Source organism: Amphiprion ocellaris, chromosome 20, assembly GCF_022539595.1.
Source record: "Amphiprion ocellaris isolate individual 3 ecotype Okinawa chromosome 20, ASM2253959v1, whole genome shotgun sequence".
Classification (NCBI taxonomy): Eukaryota; Metazoa; Chordata; class Actinopteri; family Pomacentridae; genus Amphiprion; species Amphiprion ocellaris.
The window spans coordinates 16,224,470-16,241,628 of NC_072785.1; the positions used below are offsets into that span (position 1 = coordinate 16,224,470).

Genomic DNA, 17,159 nt, shown 5'->3' on the forward strand with positions numbered 1-17,159 from the left:
TAGCATCGATGCCAAGGGACATTGAAGCTAATCTGGTAAAATGTGGTGGTCCAAAATCTTACTAAAACACTTTATATTAGCTTTTCCTTGAATCTGTCACCCATCTGTATATTCTAAATAACATGACACATATGTTTCTCCAAAAATCCAAGCACTCTTAGCACTACACGGACTGAAAGCGATGCATCACCTGACTGAGCGGTCGTCACTTCCTGTCATGGCCAGAGGCTTCGTGGGGTGCAGGGCCAGCGCCCACAGCTCGCCCTCACAGTGACCCTGCATGATGAGGAAGGGCTTGTTGCGGTCGTGGACCACCACTTCGAAGATTTCACTGTCCTGTGTGCCCACCAGGATGTGATCTCCCCGCCAGCACACACTGCGCACAGACAGCCCTGTCAGAAAGACACACACAAACAGATGGTAAACTTCAGGCATAATTTTAAAAAAAAAAACATGCAAACATGAAAGCAGACAAACATTTGCCACTTACACAGCCATTGTAAGAGACGCAACAGGGATAATAAAGACAGGAGGTGATAATAGCCATCTGCAGGCTACCTTGGACGGAGGTTTTAACAAGAAATACAATGACGGCATGTGTTTTCAAGCCGATCTTACTCGTGGTGATACAGCAAGAACAGGATGCAGGATGCATATGCCGTATACATACAGTGCTGTGCAAATGTTTCAGGCACTTAGAACGTTTCAATTCCTGTCAGTAATGCAGTATCACCAGGGAGGCCTCTAACCAGTCCTGGATTCAGTCTGTAGTGTTACAAGAACCTCAAACAGCCAGAACTATCTTCAGCAACAAGAAGAACAAGGTGTCCTACAACAGAGTCCTGATGTCAGCATCATGGAGTCAGTCTGGGATTACATGAAGAGACAGAAGACATCGACAAACTAAATCCACAGAATAATTGTGGAAAGTCTCCAAGATGCTGCAAGAACCTACCTATCACCTACATTAAAAAACATGTGTACCTAGGAGAGCTGGTGCTGCTTTAAATATAAGGATGGTAACACCAAATACTGACTTTGTTTTGGGTTTTTTTTTCTGTTCATAGTATTTTATATTTAGTCATATTTAGTAACTAGATATAAAATGCATTTCCATTTAGTTCTTAAAACTTTTGCACAGGACTGTGAGTGAGAAACACATCCTTATGCAGGTAAAAACTGCAACACAGCTTGGACTTACTAACAACAAGAGGAACAGCAGAACAATGTGGGGACTGCTACAAACAGACTGACATGGTTGGTAACTACGCCCTCAATGACATTACCCACCTCGGCTATTTTCACCTCTAGCTACTGTTAGGTCCAAGATTACAAGTAAAGGTGATGGGAAAAATAGAGAAGAAAGAAAATGTTAGTAAGGTGTTAAGAAGCGGGTTAAAGAATGGCTTTGTCATCCAACAGTGCTTGTTCTGTACATTTATACAATTCTCCCAGCACCTCAGCAGACCACGGTTTAGCCTGCAACCTTTTGTGCTCAGATTAAAAGAAAAAAAGAGGCAGTTGGACATTACCTTTATATCCTTGGTCTGTTTCCCTGAGATCAATGACAGTAATTGGTTTGAAGTTGAGATCCCACAGCCGGACGCAGCCATCTCGGCCCCCAGTAGCAAAGCCCTCTTCACAGGCATTCATGCTGAAAATCCCTGACTGGAGGAAATGACAGGCTGTCAGTGAGCGTCTGTACAATAAATGAGCAACGACAGAACCAGCCCCAGCTCCAGACCGCGTAGCGCTGCTGTTCAGTCAGGCATTTGTTTAACAAGGCTTTCACAATTACAAACCTGCTGCTGTAGCCTCAAGATAAGACCAAACAGAGAAACGGGAGGTGTCAAATTTGTTTTCATTATTACTGAAAAGCTCTACTGATGGGCTCATTTGTCTGGGACGTAGTGTATGCACAAGGGAGGCCCCAGTGAGACATTTGGAGACACAAAAAGCAGGAATAAACGTGTACTGTAGTTATTATCCCATCCCCCATTTTCCTATCCCCACACCCAGCTGTTGATCCCATAGATATCATTTAATCCTGTGGAGCAAAAGGCTGATCCTTTTCATCTGTGCAGAATCAAATGAAGCCAGCATGTCGCCTTCAAACTTGGTTAAGTTTGTTCCATGTTTTCACTGTGATTCTTCTGTATGTGGTGCAGCCGGTGAGAGTGCAAAAGCAGCCTGAGTGAAAGAGCACAAAACACCGCGATCATATAAACTTACCCCATGAGCTCCTTGCACCGTCCTCATCAGGTTGATCCCTTTCCATACGTAGATGTCACCATTCAAGGCACCTGAATATGTGACTTCGTCCTTGGCGCAGGCGAGACAGAGGATGGTTTGGAGATCCCCCGTTTTGCCAAAAACACCACGTTTGGGCGTGAGAGCATTACCGCATAAGCTCCAAAACTGCAAACACAAACAGCAAGAGTGAAAGAGTATGGTGGCTAATAATCCCCTGTGTAATCCTGTCCTGGAAGAGCAAATGGATAATTATGGAGTATTTGGAAACGACAGAGTGAAAATCATCAAGTCATTTACGGTTTGACACACACACACAGACACACACAGACACACACAGACACACACAGACACACACAGACACACACAGACACACACACACACACACACACACACACACACACACACACACACACACACACACATACACACACATACCTACACACACACACACACAGACAGACAGACAGACTCCAATTAAAAAAACAAGCACAGAGACCTTGAAAGAGAGCAAAGTCAAATTCAAATGCGCCCCCTGCCACCTCCCCTTCTTCTGCATGTGATGCTGGGGACTCTTGCTGGGGGTCAGTGCTGTAACCACCTGATCAGCATGCACAGACACAGACACACGCATGCATACACCAGGCTCATTATTTATGAACAAGGTCATTGGGATGCACGGGCATGGCCTCGTCTGAGGACTAAATCCATCAAACGGACGAGGGAGAGCGAATGAGAGACGCTCTGTCTGCATGGAGATGAGATCACAGGGAGAAAGCTCAGGGAGGGCGTCTCGAATACGGAGACACAGCCGTCAGCACGTGAAACCGAGACACACTCATCACCGGCACGCAGCAGGAAAATGACAGACTGACAGCTCTTTCTTTGACCTACCTAAAGGAGGATTTACCTCCAAACTGGCTGACATGTGGATCAATATAAAAACATGTATAGGTGGTGACACACAGTTTCTGATAAATACGTGAATTGTTGTGCAGCAGCTTGGTAACAGAACGAGCAAATAATGAGCCTGTTGACAGCGACGGCTTGTCACACGCTCACTAACACCTTTTATCTTGAGTGATAGAGCCGCTGTGCGCTAACAGGAGGGATCGATTATCAGAGACGGGCATCGCAGGCTCAGATACAGCCCTGCCATCAAACATCTAAGGCTTGCACACACCTAAAGAGAACAGGACTTTTTAAAACCCTGAGCTCCTAACTGAGATTTGAGCATTTGCATGTGCATGAGCTTACATGGTGGGTCAGGGCTGAAGGTTAAGTAGTGAAGATCATAGGTATGTGTGTGTGAGGAATCTGGGACAGTGTATACACAGGTTGAAGTGTGTCAAGCGCTGGTATGTTTAAGGTTTGGCGGTGAAGGGGGTGGGAGGGGGTTTCAGGGCCATGCCTGTTGCAGAGGCAACAGGGATGGATGCGGCGCGACTGCACAGCCCTCGCTGCCAGCAACTGATAAGGCAGCGAGGCACGGGCACAGGCTAATCCCTTTGCTGCTGAATTACTGCGAGGAGACGGGATGCTGGAGGGGTTTGTGATGAGGCCATGAGCAGGAGAGAACAGGAAGAGGGAGTGCACGTTAGAAAGGTGTGCTGGAAAATGGGACGTCTCTGAGTGGAAATCAAGATCTAGGAGCCAGTGTTGCTTTTTCTGATTATCATTTCTTAAAGTTCTTCCAGACATACAAGAAAGACGCTTTTACTCGTCACACAGGATTAGTGGTGTGCCATTAGTTGAGCTACCTCCACCATTACTCCAAGGAGAACCTTCTAAATGTAATTAACACAGAAAAGGTGATGTAACTCATCATCAGCTACTGTGCTGTTCCACCCTGCTCGCCCTTCATCTCCCTCATAATATCCCCTCTTGTTAGACTACAGTGACCCTGAGTGGTGTCAGAGCGCTAACTGCTACACTAACAGAGGTCAACCGTTTGGCAGCTTGCTGGAAGGAAAACTAAATGACTGGCCAGTAGCTTTGCTGGAAGCACATCTCCTCAAAGCTGCTGTCATCCATCCACAACATGTCAAAATCAAGCTCAACTCTGTGCCAATTTGTGGTCCGCAAACACACAAACAGCGTCTGTCTGCGAGCACTCCCTCTCTCAAACACACACTCTTTTCCTTAAAGGGCCATAGCAGTGCATTTACCAGCTCGATAATGGCACATCATGCCATCTTGACATTTTTGCTGACCATTTGTAAAACCATGAATACAATTTTAGATTTGTATAGTTTCTGCTGTTGGCGGCACATCTTTTAGTTTCTATTTATTTCTGAGTGGTGTGAAAATTTATTGGTAGACTCCATCCATCTGTGACCATGATCCAGGCTTTATTCTTTTGCCAGTGTTACACTGTTATGGAAGAATAGTAATAGGTAATTCACTAATAACCTTGATAAAGCTGGATATTTTTAAGTATTTATTATACAGCTTTTGCAATGGACTGTGTGAAAAAAAAACATCTTTTTCCAGTTTATAAACTGTGCCAAAAATAGATATGTTTTTTACCTTGTTAACATGTCCATGTGGTGGTTTTAATATGCTGAAATAATTCAAATAAGTAGCCATGGCGGAGCATTTCCACCTTGAAGTTGCAGTGTGCCAATGACAGTCTCAAAAACATGGACTCAAGCAGCCAGAGTCTGACACGTAACAAATCTAAAGAAATAATCCTGTCATCTTGGAGGTAGGGCTTTCAGTATCATTATTCTCAGTTTTCTGGTTCAAACATGTATGCCTGAATTACCCCAATATTACAATTTGTCACTGTGTAGCATCAAGGAGTTGTACAATGTTTGAGCAGAAGTGTAGGTGAGCTGGTGTGCTTGAGCTGCAGGAAGTAGCAGAGTGGAGGATGGAGATGGAGGCACTGACTTCAAAGATGTTCTACTCATTCTAAAGGAAGCAACACAGTGTAGAGTTAAATCTAAACCACTTAAAGGCATGATGAGATATTTTTTAATGGTAAAATTTCTAAATATGTAACTTTGGTATACAGAGATGAGTTTTTAGGAGCTAAATCAAAAATAAAGAAACAGATTTTAAAGCTAATTTCATTCTGTCACAGTTAAAATGTACATGCAATAACAGAGCAGCACTGAAGGAAAGAGCAAGTAAATTAAAATTCTAAGTCACAGTCGATCTCACACGCAACATTTTCTGGTCAGGCAAAAAACTCAAGCTCATAGCTGAGGCAAAATAAATGGAAAATTGTGTGTGGGAAAAATAGCACAAAAAATATAATCAAAGCTTCTCAACACGTCAGCATGTTTGGCAAAATGGTGATGGTAAGTATATAGGATTTGTGGTAAATTATCTTCAGAGAGGGTTCGGAACCGCTTTGCAACAAGGGATTGCAAAATAAGTCAGAGGGGTTTGTTGGAGAAGATCTGCACAAAAACAATTTCTGAATTTAAAAAAATTCAATAAATTTCTTTAAGTGTTAGCTGGTTGGTAAATTGCTGGACCATTTAACTTCTTAGGCCTCCAAAAATGATGTTAGAACACTGATGATTAGGTGTCACAGGCAGATTTTGCTTTGCTTTAAGAAGCTAAACAGATTGGAAGCTGCTGGGCCACACTGTGCAAAAACCAGTGATGGTACTATCCTTTAAACAGCCTCTAATCAGCCCAGACTCAGGCAGCGAGCAGATGAGTGACAGGTGTGGTGTTTTGGGTGGCTGAAAAAGAGCAAACTAAGGTCTGAGTTATCCTGAACAAATCAAACCACAAACCAACAAAATGAGGAGCTGCGTGAGGAGGAACGCGTCCTCGTCACAGAGGTTGTGTTTTCCTCAGCCTGCTAGTGAGTGGATTACTGGGACTAAATCTCCTGGATGCTCTGAGTGCTATAATCGCTGAGCGAGCACAGGCCGGGGGAGCAGATGTCACATGGTCCGCAGGGTGAAGGCTGGGGAATTATGTGGGACAATTGCTGGATTGCCTTGGCATCAGAAAACCAGAGCGGAGGAAAGCATGAGGAGTAGGAGGGGAAGGACTGAAGGATTCAGCGGGGACTGGTGGGGGGGTGTGAGGGTGTTTCTGTGTCGCGGCGGTGGAGGAAGAGTTCAGGAGGGGGAATTACTACGAGAGAGGAGGCAGGTCAAGCTGGATTGAGAAGAGGGAGTCATCAGTGAGACGCTACAGCACTGAGAAATACGTACAGTAGGCTTAACCCCGGCCCCTCCCCCTCGACTGCATCAAACCCATTTAAGCGTGCTGCAATGTTTAGCCTCGCAGGGCCAGGGGGCATATTTCCTATCTGAGCACGATTCATTCTTTTCTCAGTGTTTTGGAAATAAGCTTCCTCTGCGGCGCCGAACACTACTACATCTCCCACGGGAAGACTTGGTAAAGACACCCTGCATTAACTCATTGAAGATTTATGAGCACCACTCTTGTGTGAAAAGAAGTGATAGAGATAGGCCTGGAAAGGGAAGCGAGCACAGCTGCAGTTTGTACTGTTTTTAAAAGCTGAATGACGGGTAGCCGAGTAGCAGAGTCGTGGACCCCCATAAAAAGGCATTTCCTCCCTCTGCAGTGCAGATTAATACAAATTTGAGAGTAGAATCTGTGAGTCATTGCCTGTCCTACTTATGTTAAGTGCCTAATAACCATGGACTAAAGTGAATTTGCATAGATCTATTTTAAGGCGTTGATATGGCCATGACTATAAAGCTGAGGCGGCAGGGAAGAAAGGGGCACAGAGCCATCAGATTCTTCAGACTTCCTAAAAATCATAATCTGTGTTGAGATATTATGCAAATCAAGCAGAAAAACTTCAGTTCTCCAGAGCCAAATGAAATAGGCTGCACTTAGAATGTCCAGGAAAGGACCGTACCTTGATATGTTTGACACCACAGCTTACAAGCTTGCTCGGCTGGTACAAATCCCACGATATGTCAAATATCTACAGGAAGAAAAAACACAATGCAATAAATATTGGTATTACTGGAATACAAATACCACAATATAACACCTGAAATCTGGATTTTGAATAGTCAAAATTAAAAAATGAAATGTGTGTTTGCTCTGCTTCTGTTATAATGCACGTGGGCTGCACTAGAAAACAACAACGGCCTGTATTTCATCTTTTTAAAATTCCTTTTCATTAACCGTGCACCCTCTTAGACGGGCTCTGGAAAGCTCACAATCAATCAGGCCTAACTTGTTTATGTCCCTGTTGGGCAGGCGCTCCATCCTGCGTTTATGGCTAATTGAGGCGGTCGATTCTGAGCTTGCGACAGAGACAGGGGAGGAAGAAATTGTTTACCCTGTCTGTATGACCGGGAGCAGCTGCCAGAACCTTCCCTCTCCTCCAGTCCCACACGCAGATTGTGTTTTTTGAGTCCAAGCCCACGGACACCAAACACTGCAAAGAGAGAAAAGCACTCACATCACAGATTGAACGGACTCTGCTCTGTTGCACTAATCACTGTGTTACAAACTTAGCTACCTCCACTGCAGCATGGTCGACCACAATGAAAGGGCTAATAATGGCTACAGAGCAGAACAGAACAGTTGTCCAGCCCCTGGCACTTCCAGTGAGCACATTTGAGTGCTTTCGCTGGAGGAGCCTCCTATAGCGGACTGAATGAGTAGGCAGCAGCAGCAGCAGCAGCAGCAGCAGTGGAGCAGAAGAGAAGAGAGCTGCTCTCATGGAAATCCTCCACCGCTCTGCAGCTTGCTTTACATGGTAGAGGATGTCCTCTTTGATCCACTGCTGAATCAGTATTTGGCTTTAGATAGAAGTCTCTGGTGAGGCCTTTGTACAACTTTAACTTGTATTTAAAATGCATGTGTTTAATGATCAGCAAAGAGGCCCAGTGTGACGAAACCCTGTGAAACCACGCAGATGAGAGGGTTGAAAAGTGCATCCAAAGTCAAGCAATTTTAGCCGTGCTGGTGGCGAGGCTCAAGGGATGTTCTGTCGACTGGTCCATCTCCACAACCACTGGATGGATTACTGTGAAATTTTGGGGCATTCGAGCTTCCATACAACAAATCCAAATGATTTCAGAGCAGCCGCAAGGATGACACATCTGGCCTGGGGTGAAATGCCACGAAAAATATTGCAATGAAATTTGGTACACACATTCATGGTCCCCTAAGGAAAATTATAATAACTTTGGTGACCCCTTTAACTAGAACCAAATTTAATTTTGGACTACAACCAAGCATCTGACATTCTCAACAAATGCTGTTGTACAATGAAATAAGTGCTAATTAGCAAACTAAGAAGCTTAACGTGGTAAACACTGTACCTGCCACACAGTATATTAGCATGGTAACATTAACACTGTAATTATGGCTGAATGCTGTTGTTAGCGTGGCTGCTTGCATGGCTGTTCACTCTTAATCTCATTTAGAATTCATTAGGGTTTCATGTGGAAATATTCTGTGCAATCATGTGTTCAAACTAGTCTTTACTCAAGAAATAAGCAGCGACATAAAAATCCTAAATGTAGCCTCGACCACAGCAAAATGTGGCACATAGACAAGAAAAAGAATTTAGAAAAACAAAGGTCACAAGTTTTTGCAGTCTCTGTACCAGACAGCATACTGAAATATCGACAAGAGACGTCCCTAACATCATTTTATATTGTTTTAATAGATGAACTGGCACTAGGGATTCCTCTGGATTGTCCTAAGTTTTGCTCTGACTTCCTCCGAACCAGGAAGGGAAGGGAAGAGATGGAGAGTAAATAGAGCCGCTAAACTGAGAAGCGTTGCAGCCTCCTCTGGCTTCAAACACTGTCACTTTCCATCTAAATCCCCAGCTCTCTACCCGAGCAGGAAAATAGCACAGGGTCATCTCCCTGTCTCTTACTGCAAAACACAGGATGTATAACTCCACTCTGAGAGCTCCTACGGGAGGAAGAGAGAGACGTGCAGAGATAAAAACCTAGCGATGGTTCCGTACAGTATTGATTTTTGCAGTCCAAATCAACATTAGGTGGAGGCTGCGGTGTGTAAACATTAACTGGTGGCAAGTCTGCAGAGAGCTGACGAAGAAGATAACATGAAAAGTCTAAGAAGGAGGTTGCTTGGGTGTGTTAGTGATCAAAAAAACCAACATGTATGTATTGCTGCGATGTCATCCTGTCCGTTAGTTTCACGAGTGAATTTTTTCCCACCTTAACATTTCCCAGCTGCCGTCAAGCTCAGTGATTCAATTGTATCAAACAGTGCAGCTCACTGGTTTTTCTGTGAAATCTTCAAAGCCGAGCCGGTCTGAGCAACTGCAGAGGTGTCATTCAGAAATTCCACCCTGCAGGTGAGCTGCAAGAAGCTCTACTACTCAATCTGAACTGATCTGGGGACACTTTCAGCTTTTGGAAAAACAAAGATTTATACTACAGCACAGCAGTTCATGTTCAACTGTGACAGGTTCTTCCTGTCATTTTAAATTAGCGTTATCACAACTGTACCTGTCCCTCAAGGTCGAAGGCAAGGCAGGCGATGCCGTGTGTGTGCACATCCTTGAGGATGGACACAGTCTGCACAGTGTAGGAGTCCCATACGCAGATGTAAGGCTCCTTGCCCACCTGTCCTGTGGCCACCAACACACGCTCCGGATGCAGTGCTAGACTGTACAGACAGAAAGAGGGAGGGAAAACATCTGGTTAGCTTTTCAAACTTGCGTGCTTGCATGTGTGTCTGTGTGTGCCGAGGGCGGACGCGGGATTCGCGCTCCCAGCTGAAACCACTGGGATGAGATGAACACATTAAGTCTGGATATGGACGCAGAGGGGCAGCTTGACGAGGTGACATGGTTCCATTAACTCAGTCATGCTCAGATACGCACACACAGCCTGGCTTCATGCATGCCTACAAGGCGTTCACAGAATATACAAAGCAGTATCGATGATTCTGTGCATTTACATCTTTCTGCATTTTAGTTCATTTCCCCATCATCCTCTGAACTATTCTCTGCCTGTTCCACCTTTTCTAATACATCTGGGGTTTCCTCGCATCACCGGGCATATGTTTGTAACACTGTTACATAATGCCCCCTCCTCTCCGCTCGTACCTCCCCCCACCTACAAGCATTCCCACTCTACAGCTGAGCAACAGCCTGCTTTATAAAGCTGTCACTCCCTCCTCCTGCACCACCCATGCTTTCAGCAGACCCCAGTCACGTTCCAAGCAGGCCTGAGTGAGTCACTGGGTGATTCTTTCTCTCGCCTTGTCCTGGCCTATATATTTTATGCTGCGATGGAGCTCCCTCCATTATAATCAGAGAGCCTGGTTTTGCCAAATGCTCTCCAGAATTTCTAATCCTGCTGTGTGTTTAGACAGCCAGCCGCCAAAGCTTCATGGGTCGGGCAGCATCAACCTGCTGAGTCAAAGCAGCTCACCACAAACCTTCCCTTCAGTCTTTTACCTCCTTCGCCCACTCCACCTGTCTTTCTCCTTGAAACTTTTCACTGAGTCTTTCTGTCTGACTAGTGACGCTTCATCTGCATTCAAAATGCGCTGTCATCACGGACTTGACAAAGTTTGCTGGTGTAACGTCTCTGAAAGCTGGAGTGTGTTAGAAGTGACAGGCCTGATCTCTGTCCTCCCTCAACCCTCTCCACTTGTTCTCTCCCTTCACCTCTGCTTCACCATCTTCTCTGTTGAACCTCTCTCCAACCTGGCACAATTTCTCTTCTTACTTTTTATGAATTATATAATCAGAGCAAAGCAGCTAAAAATAGCAGTCAGAGGAAAAGAAAAAACAATGATTGGAACACTTTGAGATGCAGACAGACACAGCAGAGAAAACCGCTTCGGTACGAGCAGGTGCTGCACAGAAAATCTGTCTGGTTCGACACTGGAAGCACATAAAACATATTACTACAGAATAAAACTTCCAACACAATCGATCTCTGGCCGAGAGTATTTTAATATGGGTGGTGTGGCTGTGTTACTGCATGTAAAACAAATGCAGTCTTTATGCCAGCTACAACAAGATCACAATTTCACTTACATTTCTGCCAGCTGAAGAGCTTGCTAAATGCCATCACTAATGACTTAGCCTGCAGTGCATTGCCACGGTCCTCCTGTTTGATATAGGCTACGGCTGTTTGATGATGCTGCCTTCCATCTGCCAGGGCTGTAGTACAAAACTAGCAAATACTGCAGCAATTAAACAGCTTGTTTTCATGTAGATAGGAGGCAAATAAACAGCCTCGGGACTTGACTTCTTGTGGTAAAGATGCTGAAATGCAGCACAGGATGAGTCGAAGGACAGCTAAATACATACAAGGACACGTGGCACAAGTTCACCCGTTGATCTATACCGCACACAAACACACAAATAGAAAACAACATCTATTGCTGATGCATGAATAGAGACAGATGCAGTACATATGGGCTTGAATGGTAACAAATCATCATTTTAAGGTGAGCTCCTGAGACACGTTCTCCAGCAGCAGTTTTCTTTGTCTGATTTTGCCTACACTGGATTAAAAAAGAAAGCAGAGGATTAGCACATTTCAGACGGTCTATACAGTAGGGGATATTTCCCAGGATGCTGCAAAGTGTTTTTAATCCAGCTGCCAGCTCCAAAAACTAAAAATAGAGTATCAAAAACTAAAGAAAGCAGCAGGTATGTACAGTAGTGCTCCACTTGAACGGATTTAGAGAAAAAGGTAGTGGCACGAGCAAAGAGCCTCTGACAGAATATTGTATGATTGCTGGGTTTCCAAAATCAGTTAGTCCTCAAAGACTCTGTAAAATCAGAATCAATGGTTCTGTGTCCCTGAAGCTGCTAGTTACAGGATTTTAATTGTAGTGTTTTCTCAGTTAGCTAATTAGTCAATCGACAAAAAAATTATTGATTAAATACTTCTAAGTAATTGATCAAAGAGCAATGTAAGATTTATGCTGGTTCAAGCCTCTCAAATGTGATAATTTACAGTTTTTTTCTGTTTTATAGCCCTGCTATTAAAGATCATTGGCTTTTAGCCAGACAAAGCAATGAATCTGACAGCGTCACTTTAGGCTGAATGGGCTTCTCCTTGGCCTTTTTGACTATTGTATGACATTTTATAAAGCAAATTATTAATAATCCATTAAGACGATAACCAACAGAACAATCAATAAGGAAAGTAGCCGTGTGCTACAGTCCTAATTAATATATCATCATCAAATGTACATCTGTAATAAATAGTAAATATCTTCCTAAAATCCTGTATATGCAACATATGCACTATAAAAATATGCATTTAGCAAACCTTTTTGATATATTTAATTTAATCACTATCACACAATTCCTAAATGTACTGTACTAAAAGCTGGGCATCACTGACATTAGGCTGTTTTTAGTGAGGGTAAAGATAAGAGGACCTTAGTCTTGTAGCCACACAGTTAAAACATTTATACACCACTTAAAACTGTCTGAGTGTATTTTTTTAAATCCCAGTGACAACAGTGCTGAATCATGCTATTGTGCTAAGTAACTATACTAAACTCTGGAGGATCTTAATTGAGTCGGACACATGTGCTCTTTGGAGACCAGGCTTCCTTTCACAGAGTGCCCTGGCAGCGACTCACAAACCAAGAGTGTATTTACATGAGCACCAGCATCTTAGGTGTTATTGCAGGTTATGGTGAGGATTTTTGGATATGTTCTCATCCCATTTTTGAGAAACCTGGATACAGTATCTTTACTATGCCAACAGAAAATGGGACACTGGCATGATAGAGAGAAAGTAATCCAGACACAACTGTATACAGGTGCAATCAGAGGTTCGAACAACCACATTATAATCTTCCCTGTAAACATCACATCCTGATCAGGAACAAAAGCACAACTCAAAATTAAGATACCAATGTGCATGTAAAGATCATACTCAGGGAGTGTAAAAATTTAAGAGGCAAAAGGAAGGCAGCAGCAGTAAAGGTTACTGGTACGGTGGTCTTTTTTTTTTCACCAATCTTGGAATTAAACTTTCTCTTTCTTCCTTGAGGTTATAAGTTTAGAGATCGCAGCTAAATGACACAAAAGCAGACTGAAGACAGCAGCGACTGACATTTTACTGAAGCTGGAGTCTGCAGAAGAATAAGCCAAAGACAACATTTGAGGAAGAAAATCACCACAAACTATTCCTATTATTCAACACTAAAACAATGGAAGCTGGATACAAGGATGTGTGAATCATATAGCAGCTCTTATAGTCAACAGCAACTGCCTGAAAATACACTCTCACACACTAAGCACTATACCAAAGCAAGACTTTCATGCGAAGAATAGTAATAGAGTTTGAAGCTGAAATAAACTACAATGCATGTATATTAAACACAATATAATGGCAGCACATGCTTGACTTTAACAGAGTGCATTCAATCCATTGGCTAAGACTGTTCCCACCTGTGAGACTCTTCTCAGAAAACCCAACACATTTACTGTATGAATCCTGCAGCAGCATTGATAGAAATTTATTCACAGCATCTCTCTGAAACTCACTGAAAAAGACCAGCCTCGGACTGCAATCTATAATCTACACCTCTGGCTGTGCTCTATCATAAATTAACAAGGTATTGTACTAGAAGACAGCCTTTTATTCATGTGTCCATAGCTCCCTCTCATTATCTCTCACCATCTATCATATCAAAAACAGTACTTGGCAAAGATTTTGAATAAGAGCAGAAAGAAACAACGAAGAATTTGTGATTACTGAAGCCAGAGAGAGATTGCTCTTTTTCTGTTCGGTGAGATTGAATATTTTTTAGAGGTAAAACTGTAAATTATTTCACAATGTTTCTTATTATAGGTAATCACATGTCTATCTAAAGGACCGTCAAAATACATCAGCCTTGTGGATTACCAACTCCTATCCTGCAAGTCACTTTCAACACCATACTTTACAAAATGCTCCTGATGGCACCACTGTTTTTGATCATTTGTCCAAAATTCATGGAGGTTCAGAAATCAGCCCTACCAGCAAACACGGAAAAAGAAAAGAATGTAGATATCTTCAAAGCCTGCACCTATGCAACAGTGACTAAACGGACAGAACTGCCCTCTTCTGCAGTGTGACCACCATGTACTTTCAGTTTTGTGAATTTTTTACTCACAAATGAAATACAATGGCACAAAAATGTCTCTTCCAAATTCCCCTTCCGGTAGTAGGTAGAGTGCACCATGTTTCTGGGGGACATGGGTACCAGTGGACTTAGAGTCAGCACATCTTCAAGAAATGTTCTCACTGTGTATGTCTGAGTTCTGAATGCATTCGTGTCCACGGGTCAGGTTTGTGTGTAGAGTACGTGTTCTGCACTGCAAAAAGCAGAGAGCTCTGTAGTATGTATAAACATCTGCAGGGTTTTAGCAGCAGCCTTGGGTTCTTTGAGTTTCTGATTGGAATAAGAACAGTCTGGAACAATAACAGATATGAGGAAAGAATAGCAAATAACAGTTTTTACAGAAGTGCCTCAGAGTAAACTAGGTTTAAACTGCTGCTTAGTAACATTCTTCTTAGCATACTCTATTTTTGCCCAGTACTGCGCTAAAAAGAGTTACTAAAAACAAACCACAGAAATAGTAAAGGAGGAAAGAACAGTTATGAATCCCTGTCAGCCTTTAACTCATGTGAGAACCTGCCAATTACCTCTTTCATGTCAGACTGGGAGAACAGTTAAAAGAGGCTGCAGAACAGCCAAAACAACCAAGAGGGAGAGTGCAGGGCAGCAATTACCTCATAGAGTCAAACATCAATTTATAGGTAGCTCACATACAAGATAAAGCAGCAACCAAAACAGAAAAATAAGAGTGACAGAGGGGTGTATGAATGGTAGATTTCTCTGAGGGGGCTGTATCTCTTTTACATGAGTGTGTGCAACGGGAGATTCAGCTCTGAATCTGCTCAGGATTGTGCCATAGAAGTCAAAGGCAATGTTCATAAGAGCTTCACAGGGACTCCTCTGAGGCCTGAGTTTAAAATGACTAAGCTCAGGTGTCTGTCAACATTTACAGCTTAAGAGATCTGTCTATATGTCTCACATCGCTATTTTAAAAGCAAGTGGCAACAATTACGCTATAAGGAATCAGATTTGATGGAATTCTTTCAATTTTGGATGAAATTGTAAGATCAAATGTGCAGTTTACAATTATTAATGTGGCATCTTCATAAGTTTTGCCAGTGACTCCTCCAGCTAAGCTTTTGAAATCAGGCACTTCACCCACAGGGCAGCGGAGGGTTAGTATCACTATTGTCCGATTAATAATGGAGCAGGAGCCCAGCTGACTACCGACACAGCATCTACAGCTCGTCATCTCCAGGCCATCCCACACACACATGTCAACACGAGCGCTGAAGCGTTGGACACGGCTCATTGTTGTGCAGCATTGCTGAGAAACAGTCAGAAAGGCAGGATGATTACATGAGCGACTCGACGCTGGGGCACTTTTGCTGCGTTTCATCAAAGGTGCTTTCAAGGTTTGTTTGCAGAGATGAGCTACAACATCCTACAGAAAGCTTTTCCAATCCAAGGATCCCTTCAAGGACAGCTGTGCTCAAGAACATTAGTAATACTTAACTAAAAGAGACAAGACAAGCACTTTGCTGAGGAGAAAAATGTCTCCAATTAACTGGAGAATCTACATTAATTTAATATTCAGTGATTTTCATTCATTATTTAAGCCATTTATTAAGTAAAAATCCAAATATTAACATTAGTGGAAGGGGTGCTGCTTTTCTCAGTGTGACACTGTTATAAATTACAAATCACTGAGTTTATTAGACTGCAAGATTAGAGACGATTTCCTCTGTATTACAGTCTAAATGATTCATCTAGGTTTAATGATTAATGTTAATGTCTTAGGAGAAGCGAGAAGGGGTTGCATGAGGAGGAGTGGCAGCAGAGTTGGGAACCTTGGGAGGCTGGTTGAAGGCACTGCTGGAGTGCCCTTGAGCAAGACAGTGAACCTCTGTGCAAACAAACTAAGTGTGGATGCTGCTGAGTAGGCGTGTGCTGCCCTGAGCTCTCCACAGAGCTGGAAAATATCATATTACATGAGACAAGGTGACACCAGCAGCACCCACAATGACAACACTTGGGTGTATTTGTTTTTTTGTTGGCTTTTTTTGGTGCTGAAACAAACTGTCATGCATGTGTCATTACACTACCTGATTATGTCATCGTTGTGCCCCAAGTAAAATTTCTGCTTGTGCTCCCGGGTGTTGTACACAACTCCCACCCCGGCGACAAAATAGACTATTTCCTTGGCGGCGGTGTAGTACAGGTTGTTGCGGCACTGATGTCCCCGGTATCCGTACACCCACTCCAGTCTCAGGTGGCAGTTGGGAGCAGTTCTGTCAGCCATGTCCGCACTTCCGTGTGTGTCTCTCTGTCCGTCTGTATCACGCAGGCTCTCTGATACAGTGTCATTCACCAAAAAGGATTTATTTTAAGCCCGTGTGTCCCATTAGTTCCGTTGGATTTCAAACGGTCCGGGGAGCGCGTTGAAATGAGGCATTTTTTTCCCCTTTTAGGTTGAATTAATTGTCCGGCTGCCTGATAAGATGAAAGCCCTCCGCCTGTGGTTAACAAGCTCACTTCTATGCTCTTGCTGTCATTGTGAGGGTCTACTTGTGGTGGTTCAGCCCCGGGCTTGCGGTCCTCATCGACACAGGTCAAAGCTCCTGTCAAATCCTACAAAGATGGAGCTGTGCTGTTATTCCTCAGGCTCCGCCCACTGGGAATGACGGCGCCGCTTGTTGGCCAATCAAAGCCCTTGATTCATCCTAGAGGAAAGACTGCATGAAAGGACAATTCCGATTGCAGCAGCCGTGTGGCGCTGCTAAGATAAGATAAGATAAGATAAAGTTCTTTATTTCTCCCCACTCCAGGGGAAATTTACATTGTTACAGCAGTTTTATTTACAATATATACAAGGG

The 17,159-nt window shown here is 43.4% G+C and overlaps 1 protein-coding gene across 2 annotated transcripts in view; it reads right to left on the minus strand.

Annotated features, from left to right (window-relative positions):
* eml5 (EMAP like 5) overlaps positions 1-16,924 on the minus strand; it is a 46,610-nt gene extending 29,686 nt beyond the window's left edge. The window contains exons 1-7 of one of the 2 annotated variants that reach the window (XM_055006101.1): positions 16,389-16,923; positions 9,702-9,861; positions 7,544-7,642; positions 7,112-7,180; positions 2,233-2,418; positions 1,533-1,668; positions 191-392 (exon numbers count right to left, since the gene is read on the minus strand). In XM_055006101.1, coding sequence (XP_054862076.1) covers positions 191-392; positions 1,533-1,668; positions 2,233-2,418; positions 7,112-7,180; positions 7,544-7,642; positions 9,702-9,861; positions 16,389-16,585 — 1,049 coding nt within the window. In that variant the 5' untranslated portion in view covers positions 16,586-16,923. Of the gene's footprint in view, positions 1-190; positions 393-1,532; positions 1,669-2,232; positions 2,419-7,111; positions 7,181-7,543; positions 7,643-9,701; positions 9,862-16,388 lie in introns of both variants that reach the window. The other variant, XM_055006100.1, reaches the window with a different exon arrangement.
* Positions 16,925-17,159: the final 235 nt, after the last annotated feature.